Source organism: Malaclemys terrapin, chromosome 2 (assembly GCF_027887155.1).
Source record: "Malaclemys terrapin pileata isolate rMalTer1 chromosome 2, rMalTer1.hap1, whole genome shotgun sequence".
NCBI lineage: Eukaryota > Metazoa > Chordata > Testudines > Emydidae > Malaclemys > Malaclemys terrapin.
The window spans coordinates 263786218-263809986 of NC_071506.1; the positions used below are offsets into that span (position 1 = coordinate 263786218).

Here is a 23769-nt window from a genome sequence, read left to right on the forward strand (position 1 = left end):
CCTCTCACTGCCTTTCACTCTCAGGGATTTCAATGGGAGTTGTGCATGAGTAAGGTCTTCAGAATCAGGGCCTTTGTTTGAAACCTTGCCCTCTCCTTTTCTCTTTGTTAATATTACCTGAAAAAGAAAACAATCCAAGTCTAATTGAATGGGGATCATTCACTAGATTCGGGCTGAAGTGCTGGTTACGTGGCTCTCCAAGAGCTACTCTTGCTCCTGCTCGGTGGTGGTGGAATATGCTGTACCAAGGACTGTTTGGATATAAGAATGTCAGCAGCCACTATGTACTGAAGGGGAAGTGAAGTAATTAAAATGTGAATGAGGCGGGGGGGAATGTGTGTGGTTAGAACTGAACAACCTTAACCCGCTCTTTGCATTTAACACCTAGCGGGGATTACCACACATCCTTCAGCCGTCTCGTTGTTCGAGGCACATAAAACAGAGAGGGAAGCTTTCCAAACCAAACCAAACCTCTTGGCCTTTTAGAATCCCCTACCAGATGGGTACCTCTTCCAGCCAGAAACAATGAAGAGTTGCCCTATTATAACTAGTGGGTGGAAAAAATGGATGATTCTCCGTATTGTAGCTCATCTGCCTTGCTTTGGACATGAGGCGGCATAGGCTGGCATATTTACTGAAGGAATATGACCCTTTATTGCGCACTGCTGAGTAACACGTGTACATCATATTGTGCTTGCTGACTGTTGTTAGCACCTTGACTGGCAGGTATAACATAAACTAGCAAAGGCCAAAAAGTCTAGAAAAGCCTTTAAATCCTGGTCCTAAGGAGGCTACATTTCTGCAATGCTGTATGAGGAGTGCACACAGAAAACATACTATGCACACGAGGAGCTGCTGCAGGGATCTCCTGTGGGATGTTTCCTAAATGTGCTACTCAGTTATTTTTGAATAACGTAGTAAATTTGTACAAGCCAAACATTGAAACCCCATTTTCTTATTCCTGGAGCAGTACCCAGGCCTGCTTGCAGTTGCACTGGCTTTAAAGCTAATATTATGGACAACATAAGCTTTGCTTCCTCAAAGAGAAATAGCAAATTTCATCTTGTTAGTGGGCAACACACACTAGTCCTTTCCTGCTTCCAATATCCGATAATGACATTGGCAATGACAACAATTTTGTGTATTCATATGAATTACACACCATTTACTGCTAGGGAAAAAATGCCACCTACTCCAATCAAAGAGCCACCAAATGAATTTAGTGACTTTAGTTCTGAATAGGAGGTTTTATATTGTGCCAGTACTTTCACTAAATGGCTGGGGGGAGAGGGGAAGATGCTTTAGGAAGAAATAAATCTGTCTTGCAATGATGTACGGTGGTGGTCTGGCTTGCCCATTATGGCTCTTTCAACCCTAATATCCATGGGCCGTATCAAACTGCTCAATCCAATCCAGCTACTGTTGCAGTCAGTGGAAAGATTCCCATTGGCTTCAACAGGAATTGCATCAGATCTAAAAAGAATATTCCACATCCATTTGGGCCTTGTTTACACACAAACTTGCACCAGTTTAACTAAAGATGTCTTTAAACCGGTGCAAGTCTGTGTATAGATACTCATATTTAGGTTCAAGTGGTGAAATAACCTGATAGACAGAAAAACATCTTCAGGCCACTTGGCTCCTTTAAAATGCCATCTCTGCTGGACTGAATGTCAGTCCCAAAGGAAGAATTCATCTGAAACCTTATGGCAAAAGTCCATCCTACAACATCATTCCCATAAGCCAGATGCCAATGTCATCTGTGGTATCCAGGCTCCACACAGTGTGATCCTGCCTCTGGGAAAAGGGAAGCCTTCAATGGCTATGCCAACATAATGCCATTACCCTGGATCAGGGAGCTAGCTTTTTGGTTTTTGTCATAGAGACGCACAGACCTTCTCTGTGCAAGCAGCAATGGATACGTTTCCTGTTGGATCAGGCCCTATCAGACCATGATACACATATATTTTTGGTGATTGTGCTTGTTCCGAAGGACACTGAAGCACATATTTAACTATGAGAATATTGGCCAAGATTCTCAAGTGTCTAGTGATTTGGGGTCTCTCCATTTTTTGGATGCCCAATTTGAGACACCTTAAGGGAATCTGATCTCCAGAAAATGCTGAGCACCACCCTTTGAAAATCAGGCCCCTTTAAAGCATCTCAAGCAGCCCAACATGGAAGAACCCGAATCAAGTGGTCACTTTTGAAAATTTTAGCCATTGACTTCAATAGCCTTTCTCATGAGCTTAAAGCTGAGTATGTATTTAAGGCCCTGATTCATGAAAGCGCTTAAGCAGTGACCTATGCCAAGCTCTATTCAGAACAGCACTTAAGTACACATTTAACTTTATGCATGTGCTTATGTGCTATTCTGAACAGGGATGCTTTCCTGAGTCAGAGCCTAAATGCTGCACTGGATCAGGGCCAAAACTTATGTAAATAAATTCCCCAATTGGAAAGCACTGTACTAGTGCTTAGGCATGTTGTAGTTATTACAGACAGTAGATGACTCAGTGGTAGGAAAATTTTCAGTATGGAGGAAACAACATTCACCTTTCACAAGTTCCTCAATAAATTCTCAGCTTTAATTTTAAGCAAAAACTGGCATAGTTGTCCAGGAAACAATAGGGGACCTTTTAAAAGGATTTTTAAAAACTGTAAATGCAGCCATTCTACAACATATTGTTATAATATCCTTTGGGGTGAATTATAATATGGTTTTAAACCACCTACACATTGCAAGTTAACAGAAAGGATTTCATCATCAGCAAAGAGAATATGAAATGTTTTTTTCCTCTTAAGCATAATTCATCATATATACATCTACACTGGTAGCTAAAAGTGTGTGTAGTTTTGATTTCTACAGTTAGCTACAAGTTTATTATACCAACTTCAAGAATATGGATCTGAATATAATTGATTTCTGCAAATCTCCAGAAAAAGAATTCCTGTTTCTTTTTTTGAGATTTGGTAGTTTATGAAAAGGTTGTTTGGTTGGCTGGGGGAGATTGCCGTATAGTGCTGCTGATATACTAGTTGACTGGAACACAGGTCTCCAGAGTTTGACCTCCAGATCGTACCTATTGTTTTGCTGTGAAATGCCTCATTTTCAAGTATGTCAGAAATGATGGAGGTGAATCCCTTTAAGCTCTGTCTGTGGTCAATACAATGGAGATGGACAGCAAATTACATGCGCTGTGTGAGGAGGTCAAATGGGGGGCAGATATTAAAATGCAGACAACAGAAAATTAAAATAAACCTAACCTTCACTGTTCAAAATGCAACAGTAGCAATCTTGGGATTTCTAAACATTTCTAAAGATCATATTGCCTTGTGACCCTCTTGTACCTAGGCAAACATTCCTTATTCCTTAGATCTTGATATAATAGATACCTTGCAATTATCTCAGATGTTTACTTATTGTGATTTGTTTTTAAAAGATGTTTGCCATAGTGAAGCTGCCACATTTCCTCTCCCTCTGCGCCCCCCCACCCAAAAAGTTTGGCAGCAGAATAACCTTCAACAGGAACAATATTATCTCTTCAAATGTAGCGTGGAGTATCGGATGGCTAGTTCTTCAGAGCCCTTATGACCCAGAGACATAGGCAGTGTCATTATTAGTGATGCATTATAGTTCTGAAAAGCTCTTGATGATGCAGGCTCTCCAGGTTAACTCTGCTGTGCATAATGACCAGAAAGGAGAGAGAAATTAAACCAGATACAGAAGAGTGAGGGGAAAATGCACAAATAAATACATTTGATAAGTGCCCTCTTTTCTCCCATTCAATTGTTGAAGCAAAAATAAGATTGCAATATAAAGGATAAAGGCCTTCACTTGCTTGTGCAGTCTGAAAAAGAATGATGAGTAAAGTTATCTGAGGGGATCTTACAAGGCAAACAGATTTTTTTTTTTATCTTTCAGAATAAAGTAAAAATTATTACTATAAATCTGTATTTTTTTGTTTCTCCTTTTACAAAAACCTATAATTTCATTATGCTGCAAACCTTTCAACTTAGGAGCGCTATATTTTATTTTAATTTTTTTTATCAAATATAGATAATGTATTTTGGAGACTCAAGAGCCAAGTCATTCTGAGAGATAACAAGGATGAAAATGATCCACCGTTTTGCATTTTTCCTCATGTGCAACCTCTGACTTGCCCCTTTCCTTTTAGAGCTCTTCGTATCCAAAATTGCTTGTGATTGTTCTATTATGGCTGCTTACAGTATTTATCTAATGTAGTTTGGTGTCATTTGCCTGCTTTGTCTGATTTTCACGAGAGAAGTACATGTGCCACCATTAGAGATGTAATCTTGTGTCTGCTGCACAGAGGTCTCATGAAAGCCACATTTCAAAGATCTCCTATTTCAAAGGTACCTGAAAGTATAAAGTAATTTAGCTTTATCCAGCTATTGTTGGATGTCATGCAAGTCCATCAGGCATATGGTCTTTCTTAGAAGATTTACTCCTTTGAGAAATAAAGGAACTTTCTGATTGAATTTAGGTGGCCACTAATTTATATGACATGAATGACAACTGGCCTGATTCTGCTCTCTTTGAAAGCAATGGGGAATTTAGCTATTAACTGGAATTTCAGGATCAGGCCCTCTATATGATTTAAGCTTTGTCTGGCCTAAAATAATTTGCATCACCAGCTACCTCAGTGTTAGCCCATAAGGTAGACGTACTGCACCAGTGCTAAACAAGGTCTGTGGACTGTGCTAATATAAATCACTCCAATAATTTTTGTTGCCAGCGCTATGTCACACTGCTGTCACCCAACTACACTGAGGGTTTGCACTGGCATCGTTGCATTTGTCTAGTTGCATTGGTGGGGAAAAAAATCATAGCCCACTACTCCACAACCAACCCACAACCCAGGATAGATAGGGCCAGAGACAAAACTTTTAGGGCAAGCAAAGAATGTTTATTTTTGGTTCATTGTGTTTGTGAAAGTGAAGGACAAACTGTGTCTGTTCACAAACCCATGGAACAAGGATTATAAAATTAAAAAAAAAAAAGGAAAAAGACAATATGAATTATAAATACAAATAACCCTCTGAATTTTCCTATTCAGTGGTGCCTAATCAATACAGAGTCCTTTCAAACCTGTATATAGTGTGAAACAAAAGCTATCTTTCTTTTCATGCCTCCTGGTTTCAATATCATTATGTACAATAATTGGGTCTGTCAAAACCCTATTAGGAAAAGAGAGAGAAGAGGTGTTAAATACAGAACCAACCCTACTTCCCTTAGAAAAGCGTATCTGAGGCAAAATGTTTCACAGCTTTTAAATAAAAAGGGATCTTCAAAGAAGGATAGCTCAGCCTTAGGAAGGTGATGCTATCCACGGAAAACCAGCCATGGTGGAAAATGGTTAGCTATTTCAATGGCCCAGGAAAATAAGACACAGTTAAGGCTGACTTGTTCCCCCTCCCCAATTCAGAGCTTCCATAAATGGGTTTGAACCCTAGGAGAAGAGACCAAGTTATCTCAGATCACCTCTTATTAACATGACCTTTTCAGTGGCTCGTTTCCAGTGAGGCTGTTTTTATAGCCATCATATTTTATATGGCTGAACTTTATATGGCAAGATTTTTCTTTTTCTAATTTGACTTTTTTTTTTTTCACTCTAGAAAGTAAAAAGGAGCTAATCACTAAGGCCCTGATTTAGCAGCCCATGCCCATCCCTACTAAGCAATGCACTTAAGCACCGAGATGACACTTAAACATAGGCTTGAGTTTAGCATGTGCTGAAGTGCTTTGCTGAGTTGCAATTGCGGCGTTGCAAGACGTTGTGCACATAAGGACCCCTGCATGCAGAGTAAGTCCCGTTGGCCTCAGTGGGTATGTCTATACTGCAATTTAAAAACCCATGGCTGGCCCATGTCAGCTGACTCAGGCTTGCAGGGCTTGGGCTAAGTGGCTGTTTAATTGTGGTGTAGACATATGGGCTCAGGGACCCCACAAGGGGGAAGGGTCCCAGAGCCCAGGCTCTAGCCTGAGCCCAAATGCCTACAATGCAAATAAACAGCCCGATGAGCCCGAGCCCTGCAAGCCTGAGTCAGCTGACACAGGACGGTCGTGGGTGTGTAACTGCGCTGTAGGCATACCCAGTGGGGTTCCACACAGGCATCCACCCTCACAGAACAACCTGCAGGATTGGGACCTTATTGTTTTGATGGAAGAAGTTGTTTAGTGTTTAATCAAAACACCAGGATTTGACCCATTGCTGTTTGGAATACAAAGCAGACTCTGAGGGCTCATATGTGTCTGTAAGGCACAGCCAGAGCTGGGAGCGGTGCAAAGTTGCAATGCTCCAGCAGAAGCTCCTCCCATCCTTAGCAAACAGCTAGCTTCCCACGCCCCTGCACAGCCTCACAGCTCTGTCGTCCAGAGTTTAGGGGAGGCAGCATCGTGGCCACACTCCTTTGGGGTTGTCCTAGGGGAATCAGGAGGGAGCGGTCTCTGCGCTCCCCTGAACACAGGGACTGTAACTGAGCCTGGTCCTTATGCAGATTTCCCATGAGGCACAGCTGATGAAATATGGGCAGCCAGGCATAGACATGCTCTGCTTTGTGTCAGGGATCAGACTGGCAGCTGGACAGCCCCTCAGTCTGGTCCCACACCAAGCAAACTTCGATTGGACCAGGGAATATGGCCCACTATGTTTTGACTCCTAGAGGAATAAGAAGGACATAAATTTAAATGTACTAGTCAGAGATGGCAGCAGTACAGTGAATCACTTCGTGACAGAGCAATATGTTTTTCATTGTTGCTCGTTTTTTCTGTTTGCTACTGCCCAAGCCCCAAGGATGCTTAAACTTGATTGGGTCAAACTTGGTTCTCAATTACTGTACTACTGCATTGAGGTCAGCGGCGATGCATGAGCATAACTGAGAGCTGAATATGGTTCGTTAGCTCTGCACTTAGAAAATGCTCCCTCTTATCTTCCCCCTGCCCCACCACCAACATTGCCTCATTGTAGGTGCTCTTTCCTATTGCTTTTCTTTGACATAGCTCATCCTTTACATCAGTAATTACTGCCATCGTGCAGCTCTGGTTTCTCCAAGCCTGATTTGCACTGATCTAATATTTTTGCATTATTAGTTATTGCTATTGCAGTAGCAGAGTACCTGCGATTGAACTTGACAGGAAAAATCGCACTTATTCAAACAAGGATCTTAGCCCTGGAGAATAGACTAGAACAAATTATAGTCTCAAGTACTGGAAAAGGATGTTTGATCATCTCTTAGGCTGGGTTTGTGATGTAAGTAACACAAAGGTCTGTGTTGTGGCTAGAGCTGGTCAATTTATTCACTGAAAATAAATTATTCAATGAATTTGCCCATTTTTCTGTTTGTGAATCATGTGTGAATCAATTCTGATTTGTAGCAACATGTTTGTTCGTAAGCATTGGCGTACGTGGCTAATTTGAACAGATTTCAGCACAGGGGCTCTTTACAAGCTATTCACTTTTACTATTAATTATCCATTTTGAGTGTTCATTTAAGTAACATGGCAGCATTTGTGCTCCCTCATTGGATAACAAACTTTTTAAACAGGTGGCTATGACTAATACATGTCAGGAGTTATTGGACCAATAATCACTCATGACATTCTAGGAATTCATCAGTATTGTAATAGATAAACCAGTCACTATCCAAATACTCACGAAGAACTATTAATGTGACCCTACAAATATCAGCCCAGTGAATGGGCCATGCTTATTCATGAAAATATCTGTGAATCTCTTTTCATGCTATTCTGCCAGCTCTAGCTTGACGTTAGATTTCTTGATGCCAACAGTAATGTGGGGTTTTCTGTTTGTTTACTGACAGGTACAAGCAGTGCAGAAGTAAAGGAAAACCGAAATGTTGGCAACCTGGAGGATCATCCGATATCCTCTAGTGACAGGTCAAGAGTGGGCACACCTAGCATTAAAAGGAAAAGACCTTTAGAGGAAGGCAATAATGGCCATTTCTGCAAACTCCAACTCATCTGGAAGAAAGTCTCGTGGTCAGTGACACCAAAGAATGCCCTGGTCCAGCTACATGAACTTAAACCAGGTTTACAATACAAAATGGTTTCCCAGACGGGCCCAGTGCATGCTCCAGTCTTTGCTGTTGCTGTAGAAGTAAATGGGCTTACATTTGAAGGTACAGGACCCACGAAAAAGAAGGCCAAAATGCGAGCTGCAGAACTAGCGCTGAAATCTTTTGTTCAGTTCCCAAATGCATGTCAAGCTCACTTTGCCATGGGGAACTGTTTTAACCCATCCACTGACTTTACATCTGACCAGGCAGACTTTCCAGATACTCTGTTCAAGGAGTTTGAACCGTCTGCACACAGCGAGGACTTTTCGGTCTATAACCCGGTTAATAATGAATTGCTTTCTACTGCTTATCGACATGGGAGGTTACTCTGCCACACATTGGATTTAATGGGCCACACTAAGCAAAATAAGCACAAGATGGTATCCACAGCTGAGAGCGAAAAGAACCCAGTGGTGTTGCTAAATGAGCTGCGATCGGGACTGAGGTACGTCTGCCTTTCGGAGACTGTGGAGAAGCAGCATATCAAGAGTTTTGTGATGGCAGTGAGAGTGGATGGGAGAACATTTGAAGGCTCAGGACGTAGCAAGAAGCTGGCAAAAGGCCAAGCAGCACAAGCTGCGCTGCAGGCCCTCTTTAACATTCGGCTGCCCAGTCACATTCCCAGCAGGAGTAAATGTAACCATTTGCCACAGGTGAGAGTTCTCAGGTAGCTGCTACTAAATGGGAGGAATTCTTAAGATTAATGTGATTGTTAATGTTCTCGCTGTAGTTCATGAATGATCGTACGTACCATTCTTCCCAGTTATAGAAAGTACCATATTACAGCAAACCCCTTTCTTCACAGAAACAGCCTTAGGCCACGCACAAAGGCCTTTATATGTGCTTACCTGAAAATCATTAGGAGAAATTTACAGGCTTTTCCATAGAATGGATGGACGAACATACAGCAAATAGAGGGCATGTCAACATTTCAGCTTACCAGAGATGATAATTGTATTGATACATGTAAGGTACATTTTGTAATGATGCAACATTCTTGTAAGAAAGGAAACCATAAGTAAAAGCTAATGGGATATCTTGTTTCTTTTCTATAAAGTTACACTTTCCGGAGAGGAATACCATTCTGCAGAGTTGCTGGTGATGAGGAATGTGCCTTTTCTCCAGCCTGATCTTTAGACAATTCTGCCACTTGCAAAGCTGATAGATAGATAGATAATGTGCATATATATCTATATAGAGATAGATAGCAGCTGTGTTTGTCAAGCTTCTAACAGAGAGGATTGCAAAGATTCATACGTTTTTTTGGAGGTAGTATAGAGCTAGATGGGCAATATGTAGATCAGAGGCCTATGTCTTGTGAATCAAACTGTGATGGTTTGTCACATGCTAAAGACCACCATGGTGCTATATTCTCATACTTGTATGATTTTGCTGGATTCAAAGAAACTGATGTTTTCTGCACGTGGAGGAGCCCTACAGAGGTCCGAGTGATTGCTTAGAATTGTACCAATAGTTTTACTGTACCAGGGCTAGATTCCGCTGCCTGCATTCACTAATGCTTTGGAGAATGCTGTGTTGTGCTACATGAAACTGTCTGCATTATAAAGGGAAACCAGGGGGTTGTTTAACCCTAGAGGTTAAAACAGAAGCTTGGGAATCAGGAGACCCGAGTTTCATTCCCCAATCTCCTGCTGGTTTACCACTTAATGCCAGTTTCCCCATCTGTCAAATGGGGATGTTACTTTGCAAAATTCTTTAAGAATCTCAAGAGCTACGTAAATGAAAATTAGTAGTAGTTGTTATCATTAGCATTAGTAAATGAGAAGGGCTTTCCAAAATAGACCATGATTTCCAGGCCAGTATACCTTCTAATTTATACCAGCACACTGCACTCCTTGTGAAAGAATCACTTTATTTCAGCAATATAAATACAAAAAACAACACCACCATCACAAGCATTATAAATAATTGGGCTTACACAGTGCTTTATGTCCTTTTCAAAATGCCTGGCAAACATTTGCTATGGGATCTTCCTCACAGCACTCTTCTTATTAGGAAGATTCTATACTTTTGTGCTGCTCAGATTCCAGTGCTCAGGCTAGTGGCATGGGGCTCTTCTGCACACAGGTGCAGCCAGTGATAAGACTAGCATCAGCATGGACTCCTAGGGTATGTTTTCAGACTCACTCAGTGTTGGTCTAACTCTGCGTCCATTTGAAGTCACTGGGAGGATTACAATTCTTCACATGCATAGCAAATCTCCCCTACACAGTTTCCTACACTAACCATCTTTGATCACGTGTATAGTAATGTTTACTTTTCTGAGGCATCAACCCAGGGCCCATCCATACTTTTTCAAGGATGTTTCCTTCTCGTCAATAGAATGTGAAGAATAATCCCAGATGCCTTTGTGCTTCTGGTGATAGATTACTTTGCTACCCATAGAGAATTTTGCTGGACTATCAGATATCTGCTGTGTACTAACAACTCCGTTGGCGGTAGGAAGTTGATTTGTCATGGTCAGAAATGACACCAGCCTACATCATTACCTGCCTATACGACAGGGTGTACCATTCCCTAAGTAGCTGGTCCCATGAGCATCTTCCAGCCATGGGCGCCAGAATGGGTGTAGGCCAAGGGGCCATGGCCCTCTCACTTTTGAAAGTGGACTTTTTGCCATGGGCCTGCCCCCTGCCTCTCCTCTTTCCCCCAAGACCCCACCCCCAGCCAGCCCAGAAGCTGGAGCACAGCCCAGGTAAGAGCAGCCTGGGAAGCCCATTGCATGGCTGTAGCCCTTCGGACCCTGAGGCCTACCGTCTGGCCAGGCTGGAAGTCAGAGCCAGGTCAGTGTAAGAGCCCTGTGGGGAGCCACGGACCCTCCACCTGCTCTGGGTGGAGGATTTGGGCAGGGAGGGGGCAGGAACAGTGGCCAGGGGCTGCTCTCCAGCCCTCCCCCCACCCCGGGCAAGTGGAGGGGCCCGGGATCTCCAACCTCTGGCTTGGCCAGGGGGTGGGGCCTCAAGGGGAAGAGGAGGGGCAGGGTGGGACCACAGAGGGGGTAGGGCCTCCTGTCCCCCCCACACACACACTTTTAGGACAAATATGTCGCCACTGCTTCCACCTGGATTGTACATCTTGCATGGCTCAGGAATTGTATATCTTCCTCTTGTGTCTTTTCTTCTTTCCTTAGACCCACTCCACCCCCCAGCTTAATCTTCCTGTGCTTCTGGAAGGGACCATGGTAATGAAAAGATGTCCGTGAACTCTCTGTCCAACTTTCTTTTGGATTGTTGTATATTGTGCCACCAATAGACTAGTCTGGCACTTTTAATGCCAGCATTCAACATGTCAGCTCAAGGTACCATTAGTACACTGTGAATTTTTCTGACATCCCACTAATCATGTCTACCAGCAGTGACTCATACTGTTCACTAAGGGCCTGATCCAAATCCCACTGAAGTTAATAGAAACAAAAACAACAAGGAGTCCTTGTGGCACCTTAGAGACTAACAAATTTATTTGGGCATAAGCTTTCATGGGCTATAACCTACTTCATCAGATGCATGGAGTGGAAAATACAGTAGGCAGGTATAAATATACAGCACATGAAAAGATGGGAGTTGCCTTACCAAGTGGGGAGGGTCAGTGCTAATGAGGCCAATTCAATCATGGTAGATTGGCCTCATTAGCACTACAAAAGGTAATTTTCCCTCTGTTGATATTCACCCCTTCTTGTCAACTGTTGGAAATGGGCCACATCCACCCTAACTGAATTGCCCTCGTTAGCACTGACCCCCCACTTAGTAAGGCAACTCCCAGCGCCAGCTATTCCCCTAACTCACCAATCACTCTTTTTCTGTGCTTTATCTTTTTTTTGTATGGAGATCAGAAAACTGACTCCTTGATCCTTGGGATGGGCAAACCAGATCAGATATAATGAGAATCAGCTACAGCAGTCACCAAAAAAATCATATATTTTGTGAAATTCAAATATAAATGGCCCCCCACTGCATTCCATTTTCGCATGTCTTTGCACTACAAGCAAAATTCTGCTGTTGACTTCTCTGCGACCTTGATTTTTGAGCCCTTCGTGTCTGCAGCCTGTCTGGAAGCAGGAAGTGCCGGACATCATGTGAGTCTGTACTTGTGCTATTTCTAGCCCAATTCTGCCGCACTTAGTGCAGTGGTCCCCAAACTGTGGCGCATACAGCCCTAGAGGGGTGCAGAGGAAGGTTTTGGGGATTGCACAGCAGGTTCTGGACAGCCCGCACCGGGGGTGGGGAGAGAGCACCACTCTGCTCTGCTCCACCCCCAGCCCAGCTCCAGCCCCAGATGCAGCTCTGCCCTCATTCCTTCTTCACCCCCAGGCCAGCTCTGCCTCTAGCCCCAGCTCGTCCTCCATCCCCAGTTCTGTCCTCAACTGTGCCTTTAAGCCCAAGCTCCTCTGCTGAGCCAACTGTGCCGTAATTGAGGGGGAGCACAGACAGATTCCATTACTGGTAACGGGGAGGGTGCAACAGGAGAAGTTTGGGCACCACCTCCCTAGTGTTTGCAATATTTTATCAGTGTTTGGAGAGAAGCATCAGAGCTTTCCAGGCGCTTAGGTGAATGGAATCTCAGAATCTTTTGAGGTTTGTGCCACTCTCTGGCAACTCACTGAACTAATGAGTGAAGGCACTTCAATGTAAAAGGGGTCTCTTAGGGGACAGCTCCTGGAGCCACATTCTTCAATCTGTACTATCCTCCTTCCTCAAGGCCTGATCCTGATAGGTGCTGCACGTACTGGATGCCTATTGAAGCCACCCAGAGTTGTGGGGATTTATGCTCTGTCAGGATCAAATTCCCTAGTCACAGCACTGAAGTCTAGTTCTGCTGTTCTTGATCAGCCCGTTCTCAGGCAAAACAATTAAGTGCCAGAATAAAGAAATTAGGGCAGCCGAAATCCTCAGGAGCAGTCATGACCTGACTTGCCTCAGCAGCTGCCTGTCCTACTAAGTATCTACAGAGACTGAAATGTGCCTCTGTTCTCAGCGATGGCTTAAAACTTATCTGTTAACCTGGGCCAAAGCTAAATATGTTGCCACTCCACCTAAGGGTAGGACATAAAAGCAATCAATGGTCTGAATCTACATGGAATATGTTAAGTATCAGAGGGGTAGCTGTGTTAGTCTGGATCCGTAAAAGTAGCAAAGAGTCCTGTGGCACCTTATAGACTAACAGACGTATTGGAGCATGAGCTGTCGTGGGTGACTACCCACTTCATCAGATGCATCCAAAGAAGTGGGTATTCACCCACGAAAGACCATGCTCCAATACGTCTGTTAATCTATAAGGTGCCACAGGACTTTTTGCTACTTTTATGGAATATGTTGGTTATGGTGTCCAAGCAACCAGAGAGGATCCACTGAATCACCCAGCAGAGTCAAAGTAGGATGAGAATGGAAACATTTCATGAAAAAATCATTTCCTTTCTCTCAATCACTGAATGTTGCCCCTTGTTTACTATTGCACTTGGTCTTGACTTATTTGGCCCATAAATGAAGATCACACCTTGGACTATCAACTTTTATGGGAGCCTGAGGTTTTTTTTTTCCTTAAAAACTGTTATTCCTACTCCAAAATAGTGAAAAATGCTGATACAGCCTTACCAAGTCCGCACTAGTGAGAACTCAGTATATTCCGTCGAGAAACTGTGGGATACTTGTAGGCTTTTGTAGTGCAGTGTGCTCTTTTCAGAAACATCAAGGTGACCCCCAACTGCACCTGACCAGTTTCCAGATTGTTTTTCTAATCTTATACTCCTCCTAATCTATCTCACTCAGTGTAAACAGCATTCAACTGCTGAGAAGCAAAACCATTAATTAATATTGCCATAACAAATTAGTAATAGAAGGTGCTCAGATTTCAAATGGACATAAATTAAAAATGAATAGGTGTGAAAATCGCATTCACTCTGCTTTGAAATTGCTTAACTCTGCTCATGCTGGTTTATATCAAGTAGACTCCAAAGGATGAGCTGCTAGTTTGTGTGCAAACCTAACCTCATGTGATTGTGCATTGTCTGTGTGTCACTACAAAGAAGCAGAAAAGACTGGTTTTCATTCTGCAAATGAGGCTAACAGTTTGAATCCAGTTAAATCCCATGCTTGCTAAAGCCTCATTTACAGTCCAGAGCAATCTGAGTATCCCCTTTGTACTGATCCTTTACACTGTGCAGGTCAGGGATTCCCATTAGTCAACTTAAGTAACATCTTAGCACACAGTGTCATGTGGAGAATAATCACTGTGTATGGAAAAGACCAATTGCTCATTCCCTCTGAGCCATTTCCCGACAAAGGCTTGTTTCTCTCTAAGTTGCAAAACCGACTTCATTTTTTCACATTGGCTCACTTGTTCCCTATTCCTCTCCTTTATTTCTCTAACCATCCTTGCTGCCAGCTTTCTTGCAGTCATGCCCTCACACCAGTGGTGCAATTAAACCAGGGCTCAGGTTGTCAGGGATAGGTTTGATGCTCGTGCAAAGTGAGACGGCATGTAGCTGGCAATGTGTTCTCCGAAGCTGTTCCAATGTGCCTTAGGTGAACAGCTTTGTCTAGTCAAATGACCAGTCAGATTTTTTTAAGCTTCTCCACCCCCGTTCTACACAAACAAAGGCAGCAGATAAGGACTTAGATGCTCCTAACAGAGAGGCAAAGTGGGTAGGGAGGACTGGAAGAATGCTGCTTGAGTTTCAAGCTTCCATCTCCGCCTGTCATCAGCACACACACTCTGTGTGGGGAAAGTTGCTTTTTATATAAGCACAACCGTGGCCAGTTGAGACATTTATAGGATTATAGTTTCTTAATGTAAAGCAACTGAAATGGAGTTAACTTGGTGACAGAGCACTAGTGCACTAGGTATTAGTAGTAGTATATTTGTATTGCAGTGATACCTCAAGGTTCAGCGGTAAGCAATCGATCTTCTGGAATCGATTTATCGCGTCATGTCTAGACACGACGCGATAAATCAATCCCGGAAGTGCTCGCCGTTGACGCCGGTTCTCCTGTTCTGCGAGAGGAGTACGCGCAGTCGACGGGGGAGCCTGCCTGCCCCATGTGGACCTGCGGTAAGTACCTTAGTTTGAAATACAAGGTACTTCGACTTCAGTACGTTATTCACGTTGCGTATCTTCGTTCGAACTGGGGGGTTAGTGTGGACCAGCCCTCAGAGTCCCCTTATAGACCAGGACTCCATTGTGTTAGGGGCTGTACAAAGCAAAAAGATGGCCCCCGCCCCAAACAGTTTACAATCTAAGTGAGAGGCAAGGTGGGTTAGGTAATCTCAACTTCTTTGGTCCAATAAAAGATATCACCTCACCCACCTTGCCTTTCTAATATCCTGGAACCAACACAGCTAAAACACCACTGCAAACACTTTAAGTGAAAGACAAGAGACAACAGGTGAATACAGACAGACAGATGGGGGAAACATGAGAACAATGTAGGAGAATTAGATGAAGAAGAGTGAATGCTGAAGGGTATCTAGGGAAGGAGGACATCTCTGGGCATGGCACATTATCTTGCTCAGGTAGCAGTGTCAATTTTAGCGGGGAGGGCATATGTTTTATATTGTAAGTGGCAAAAAGGTAACCACCAGCTATTGAATGAATTAAAGAAGCCTGGTGCACAAAGCGTCCAGGCCAAGAATGTCCAGCCAAAGCAGCATGTCAAACCTCTACATAAACAGAGGTAAATATGGCCGTGGAGGTCTGGTTGTCAAAGGAACCTGCCCATGCCATTTGTGACATCTAAAATAGCATTCCATAGGTATCACCCAGACAACGTGGTTTTATGGATCCAGGAATCCATTTGCTGCACCCCCAATGGATAGCTGCCTCACTGCCCATTCTGTTCGTGCTTTGGGCACTCTGTCATCTCCCATTTTCCTCCCCACTGGGTGTATGTTTCCTTCCTACCACCTATCTCCCCAGTCTCCTTCCCCAGATGTTCTGTGCCACGGTTCTCTTCCCCAGCCCTCTGCTGCCACTATCTGCACAGAGAGGGAAGAACTGCAGCAGTAACCTGTAGAGCAGAAAGCAACAAAGAGTCCTGTGGCACCTGATAGACTAACAGACGTATTGGAGCATAAGCTTTCGTGGGCGAATACCCACTTCGTCAGACGTATTCACCCACGAAAGCTTATGCTCCAATACGTCTGTTAGTCTATAAGGTGCCACAGGACTCTTTGTTGCTTTTCACAGATCCCGACTAACACGGCTACCCCTCTGTAGAGCAGAGTTGCTGTAAACTCTCCCCTGCTCATAGTGCCCTCTACAGGAGAAGATTCTAATTGGGCTGCTAGTGTGCTTAAAGTAAAGCATCTGTGTCAACTGTAGCACCATCTAGGTGTCAGACAGAATGCCACAGGGCAATTAAACCGACAAACGGGGACAGACTAGTTTGGAAGGGTGAGATAGCAAAACCAAACAATTTAGCAGAGAAGCATAAGTGTACCACTTGCCTAACTAATGCCAGAGGGTTAGTGATTTGTAGTAATAATAATAATAATTAATAATAAATATTTAATCGATCATGGGCATTTGTGGCTCTTTATAAATCATATTTATATCTTCCAGGGGAAAATGTACATGAACTAAAGCAATATTTTTTTCTCAGCTATAAAGATATTACTTTACTAACTAGCAGAAAAGATCCAGAGCTTTCTAAAATCCACTGGTAAAATGATGGATACTCAGTTTTTCTTTGATAATTAAACTGACAAGCTCTTTGTGATGGAAGCATATGTAGAATTATTGTCCAATGACTCGTCTGCCAGTGAATGCTGGGTGCTGGCTGCTTTTGTATTGTAATTTTTAAATCATTATTCCATCCATCCATCCCAGCAGCCAGCATTTGCTTTCTTCTCCTCAGAATGTAGATGATTTATTAAGTGAAGATAGTAAGACACAGTATGGACCCTGCTAACTTTCACTATTTACTAGTCCGAACCAAACTCTCCTACCCGGGGAGCTGATGATAGAGATTATCTGATTTATTCTTTGTATGAAGCATTGCGGTGAGAGAGTTTGTTGAGAATGATTCGGGCAATGAGCTGGGCTAGTTATTACATGAAAGCTTGAATCCCAGTCCAGTATCATCATCGCATAAAACTTCCTTTAAAAGCAGCCACTCTTACAGCTGTCAGCATCTAAGTAGTTGCTTTTCTGGCTCTGTAAGTGAGCTAGGGACACGTCAAAAAGCTCCTGGCAAGTTGGACCTCATTAACACTCCAGCTTCCTCCTGGACTTGTGTCCTTTACATTGTTTATGATCCTTCATTATTATCTACTTAGCACAAGCTATGATCATTCTGCTCCCCTAAATGGGAGATGTAATACTAGCGCCTGTTGTGAGCCTTTCTCTGGCTTGGTTCTATACAGACCCTTCTCTGTTTGAGATGGACTGTTACAGTCATTCCAAAATTACATTCTTTATCTGTTTATCACTGATAGTCACCTCTCGGAAGCCTTAATTGTTCCAACAGCTTCTTCCTTCCAGAATGCAGAGTAGCAATTTGAATCAGGCGACCACTAGTTTTATGATGACTGACTCCCTCTTGTGGTACTCCTGCCAACTGTATGCGATGCATTCTGCTGCTTTGTAATGAGACTGACTGATCAAACAAAATTACAAAGCACTTAGGAATGTTCACCCTCTAAGATCATTCCGTTACCTGAATGTTGAAGTAACTTTCTTTTTAAGATGACATGTTGCCATACACAACAGTAATCGTGGATCGGTTCATTGTTACTGCCTGGTAGGGAACTTTCTTAATTGTTTTCTTTTACAGTCTTTTACAGTCTAGTTTAGATATTAGGGTGTCATTCTATCATCATTTTGGACAGCTCCCCGAACCTTTGGCCTCAACCAAACTATTCATGCAATATTACAGTATAAAAAGGGCTGTAATTAGGAATATATACTGTAGATATATCAAGAGATGCACCGTTTGGGTTTATACAGCCCATAAATTATACATTCTATAGCATATATTTATATTCCTTATTTTTAGGGGGATTGATCGCCAACAAACCCAATTAACTTTGGAGGTGAGAGTGCTCAGGCCTCTAAAAGTGAACCTGGGGTGTATAAATATATTGTATCCAGTGTGATCAGTGCATGTACATATGCATAGATGCAGATACATTTGTTCCAGCTAACCAAAAGTACAGACGTATTGTCAGATAGTTGAAGTCTTTTGTTGTTCAGTAAATGCTTTCTTTATTTGGATAACCTAGGAGTGGGCACACAGTTTCAAGAGACACACAATTAGATATAACTAGTTATTTTTCTTTCTCATTTATGAGAACATTCATTAAAATAAAATATTTTTCAAAACTATTGAAAAAGCTAGATGGGAAATAATTTTGTATAATCTTTAATTTTCAGGTGTAGCAAGAATTCTGTTACTGGGATTGGAATTTAGTTGGATTATATTTATGCTTTTTGTATGCTACACCATTCAGTTAAAAGAAGGAATATTCTCAGTGCTACCCCCCACTATCACATGATACAAGTCAACTTCTTTGAACTCTGCCAAAGAAACACATTAATGTATACATCAACCTTTGTTCCTTCTGCAATGTTATCTCCTTCACCTTATGTCAAGTATCAGAGGGGTAGCCGTGTTAGTCTGAATCTGTAAAAAGCAACAGAGGGTCCTGTGGCACCTTTAAGACTAACAGAAGTTCTGTTAGTCTTAAAGGTGCCACAGGACCCTCTGTTGCTTCCTTCACCTTAAACACCTCCTCATTATTCTGAGCCAAATTAGTGTGGGGTTTTTTTCCTTTTGTTCTTCTTATTGAAAAGTTAGTTTTTTGCTTAAAGCAAAAAAGTGCTGAGCCTAGACAACTGTCTCCTCATTCCATGTAGAGGGTCTGGTAAGAATGCAGCCTGCGGTGATTACTCTTATCCCATCAGATCCCCTGCAGACTGTAGCCAAGTAATCAGTTCTGCTGAAAGCAAAAGAAGCCATTGTCATTATTTGTTATATGGGGATTCTGCCTTAAAGCCAAGTAGGAACCAAAGATGCCACCCACAACTACAGTTCTTCCAGGGGGAAGCAGAACACATCCCTTGGTATAAATTCACCATATCCTTTTCTTTTTTCTCTCATTTTGAAACTAAGGATTGTTTTCACCTACCTGACTTATAAAAGAGAGAAGAGGGTGGAAGGAGTGTATAGCTGGAATATATATGTTTAAGTTAAATGAATCGTGAGATGTTGTTTCTCGCCAGTTCCTGTTTGTTCACAAGATCGGTCAAAGAATTATCAGAATTTCTAGTTTCTGTGCACGTGGCTCTTCATTGTTCAGCTGCTATTATTAGAAGCTCTTTTATGAACTGTGCACTGTTACTCATGAAAACAATTATAATCAACTCCTTCCCTTCCTATGCTGGTCACTGCTTTATTAGATTAAATATGATGAATAATGTGCATCTCAAAGGCCTTGTGGGGAAACTAGAGCCGGCAACATTGGCCTCATTTCATGTTTGTTAATTTTTATCCGAATCAACTGCTCATAGAGAGCTTATTGAATCAACTTTGGTTGGTGAGAGAGACACGCTTTTGAGCCACACAGACCTCTTCTTCAGATCTGGGAAAGGTACTCCCAGCATCACAGCTAAATGCAAGGTGGAATAGATTGTTTAGCATAAGTAGTTAGCACATATTCTATGGGGCCATTCAAGGTAGAGTGGCATATTAACACTTCTACAGTCATGGGATAGAAAGAGGGGGTTAGTGGGTTGCAGATTGTTGTAATAAAGCAGGGGTGCCCAACCTACTGCCCATAGGCCGTACATGGCCCACCAGAGCATTTCATAAGGCTGCTGCCTGCTTCAACACAAAATCCTAATGGTCAATTCATTAGCATTTTGTGTTCTTTACTTTTTTTTCTTTTTGTTTTCTATCATTCTAATACATGTTTTATGCACTGATTTCTTTATATGTTTTTAAATAGCTAATGTTGTATATAGAAACAACCTATCTAAATACATACAAAACAAGCTGAACTTAAAATATAAATCAGTACAGGTGACTTTAAATTTTATTAAAATATGTAGAATAGGTTTGGCCCACACAAGGTTGTGCTTATGTTTATGTGGCCCTTCTATGTAATAAGGTTGGGCACCACTATAATAAGCCATAAATCCAGTGTCTCTGTTCAGTCCATGATTTTTGTCTAGCAGAGTTATGAATTTAAGCTCCCAGGCAGGCTTAAATTCCCAGACAAAAGTCATCTACATCCATTGTCCATGTCATCAAACCCATGCTAAATTGACAGATGAAGCATGCAGTACCCAAAGAGCAAGATAATGCCCATGACAACTTCTAACAAAGGATAGTTATAATAATTATGGTGGTGATAATATTATAGCAAGGTGAACTATGTGTGACTCATGCCTGAGAGGTCACCATATGGTGATACCTAGCCACCCTTATCTCCAGGGCCATTATCACCCAAGACAAAGCTATGCATCTAGTGACTTGTGTACCATATGTCAGTAGCCTCAGAGCCCAAACCAAGTTTTTGTTATCCCCAACCAGGGTTAGAAGCCCATAAAAACACAGCTGTATTTTGCTGCCATGAGTGGCAAAGGTTGTTCTATGTGTTGTGTTCAACTGCTGCCCAGCCATCATGCAAACCACAGTCCTTACCCTACTCATAGAATGGGCACTAATGTTGTCTTATTACTATAGGCAGTGGTTCCCAAACTTGTTCCGTCGCTTGTGTGGGGAAAGCCCCCGGCAGGCCGGGCTGGTTTGTTTACCTGCTGCGTCTGCAGGTTTGGCCGATTACGGCTCCCAGTGACCACGGTTTGCTGCTCCAGGCCAATGGGAGCTGCTGGAAGTGGTGGCCAGTACGTCCCTCAGCCCGCGCCGCTTCCGGCAGCTCCCATTGGCCTGAAGCAGCGAACCACGGCCACTGGGAGCCACGATCGGCTGAACCTATGGACACGGCAGGTAAACAAACCGGCCCGGCCCGCCAGGGGCTTTCCCTGCACAAGCGCCGGAACAAGTGTGGGAAACACTGCTATAAGCTGGTACAAGAGAATTGCTGTAGCTTTCTGATAACAGTCCCATATCTCACTGTCTTGGAGAAAGTCTCCCCTGTACCTTTACTAGTTTGCCTTCACTCTGGAACACTGTTTAGCTGCACTTGTTGATGAGGTTGGGTTTTGTCTGTAGAGTTCGTCATTCTCAAGCTACCAGCAACGTGACATGAATTGCTAAAAGAGTTTTTTGCCCAGACTGTGCCTGTCTTTTCCAAAAAATGAGTTGTTCTTTACTGCTATACCCGCTGAACTTCATTTACATCCTATTATCCACACATCTCTGTGTTCGGGAGTGCCAAATTCAGCAATACTTAGGCAACCCTCTCACTGATTTTTATAGGAGCTTTGCCAGAATAAGGTCTGCAAGATATTGCCCAGGGCAAGCATCCTAGCACTTTGTGCTACTGTTCTCTGTGCTGGTGGCAAATTGCCCTTGTTCCCCCATGTACAGGTTTTTAAATGCAGAGGACAACTTAGAGCCCTTAGAAAATGTATTTGTCTAAATTAACACACTCAGTCGAATTGCAAATTTACCAAAGTTCTGAACACCAAAGCCAGCAAGCCTCCAGGTTGCCATAGAAACACCAAACAGAAAGGACATGGGTTTTTTACTTTTGGAATACAGTTGTTTTGGTGGTTTTGGTCATCATGATAGAAATTGTTGTGATAGGAGGTGCCCGCAGCTTTTACAGGATAAAACCTTCAGGTCTGTGTTTTAAATCTCGATGTTGAGGGAAATTAAAATAGGACAGGGATGTGGATGCTACTGTCACCAGGTGCTGTAGAACACTGACAGAGAATAAATGAATTGCATTCCCCCAAAAACCTGACAAGCGAGAGTGTATGAATTTGCCTCTTTAAATTCTGTATTCATAAAAAAAAAAGAGGCTCAGTAAAATGACTTTGAGATTTACTGGTCTTTGATGTGGATATTTTTGCAATCTTTCCTTCTATGAATAGACTAGAGCCAAGAAGAATGTACATTCACACAAAAATACATAGTAACCCTGAGTTTCTCTTGGATATTTCTATGCATTTACAAGGAACAGAGACCCAAAAAACAAATACTAAGTCCAACGTCTATCGTCTATGTATCAGAAATCAAGAAAACAAGCTCTTTTAAAGTGGAAAGTTGAGGTTCTTAAAGAGAGGGTCATATAACAACTGGACAGCTTCATTATTAAAAGGAGCATAAATCTAGGCAAAGATGCCACATTGCCTATCAGGAGTGACCTGCACTAGAGTGACCAGATAGCAAGTGAGAAAAATTGGGACAGAGGGTGGGGGGTAATAGGAGCCTATATAAGAAAAAGCCCCAAATATCGGGACTGTCCCTATAAAATCAGGACATCTGGTCACCCTAACCTGCACAAATGAAAGGGATCAATTAGTCAAGCATGCAGTAACAACAGGTCACAAGATAAACACCAATGAAGTCAGATTGATCAGCAGAAAAAAAAGGAGCATTGCAAAGACAAGACGGAAGAGGCTTCCGGTCTGCCATTGACAGAAATTGATCTGAGTAAATTAAACACTTGTACCACAGTGGTTAGCAGCAGGAAAAAAAAAAAAAAAAAAAGTAAGATGGTGGTGGTGTGGAGAGATCAGTGCTGCTGCTTTATCCGTTACTGAAAGGCTAAAGTTCACATGGGAAAGTGCAGCCTTCTCAGCTGCAAATACGAATGCAAACGTGTGGGTTCTGGTGAAAAAAATGCAACTAATTGAAAAAGATGGAAGCACTTTGGAGGGGATGGGGGGATAATCAGACATCGTAGGTGAAAATCCAGCACCTTCTGCATCTACAAAAACCTTGAGTCCCACTGGGGAAAATGTGGGAGTTGTTCAGTAGAGTACTGAAGCACAGGGACAAAATCTAAGCTTTGTTTGAAAGGATTCTGCCGGGTATACGGTGGAGGGTGTGCTATGATCGTAACTCAGCTGTATTTTATCTCCCATGCTGAGTATCCTAACCTGTGCTTTTATTTCTTTAGAAGTACAGACATTGTCTTTGCATTTGTTTAAAATATCTGTTTTTTTTTTCCTATCATGAAACTAAGAATATTAACTGGACAAATTTTAAAACAATTCTATATTCCATGGCCAAATCCGCTGTCAGCTCCACTGATATAAATCCACAAAACCCCACTGAAGTTAATACCATTACTCCAGATTCACCTGGGTGCAAATGAGAGCAGAATTTGGCTCTGTGGATTTATAGTGAATAAAATATGAAACTTACCCTGAAATGTGTTGCAGCCATTTTTCATTCCGTCATGCAGCTGATAAATACCTAATCTCCAGGTCAGCCCTCTATATTTAAATGTGCACAGCAAGAAGTCTAGCTATCTCCAACTGAACTATTTCAGTTGAATATCCCTAGTTCATTGCTTCTGGTTCCTATTAAATACAGTTCAGATAAGGTCCGTTTGTATTCTACTAGTTCTTCACACCTTGCTTTCACTCATGTTAAAAGGTTCTGTTTTGGACTAGAATAAAAGTCTGTTGGAAAAAAGTATATGCTTTAGTGACGTAATGCTAAACAACATTAAGACTGGAAGGAGAGCAGATTACTTCTTCTCTTAATGCACTTCTGACTCCCATTAACTCTACTG

General features: G+C 42.4%; 1 protein-coding gene across 2 annotated transcripts in view; it reads left to right on the top strand.

Annotated features, from left to right (window-relative positions):
- The window catches only part of ADARB2 (adenosine deaminase RNA specific B2 (inactive)), a 421368-nt gene that overhangs the window by 272109 nt on the left and 125490 nt on the right, over positions 1-23769 (top strand). For both annotated transcript variants that reach the window (XM_054016714.1, XM_054016715.1), the window contains one exon: positions 7846-8753. In XM_054016714.1, coding sequence (XP_053872689.1) covers positions 7846-8753 — 908 coding nt within the window. The remainder of the gene's footprint in view (positions 1-7845; positions 8754-23769) is intronic.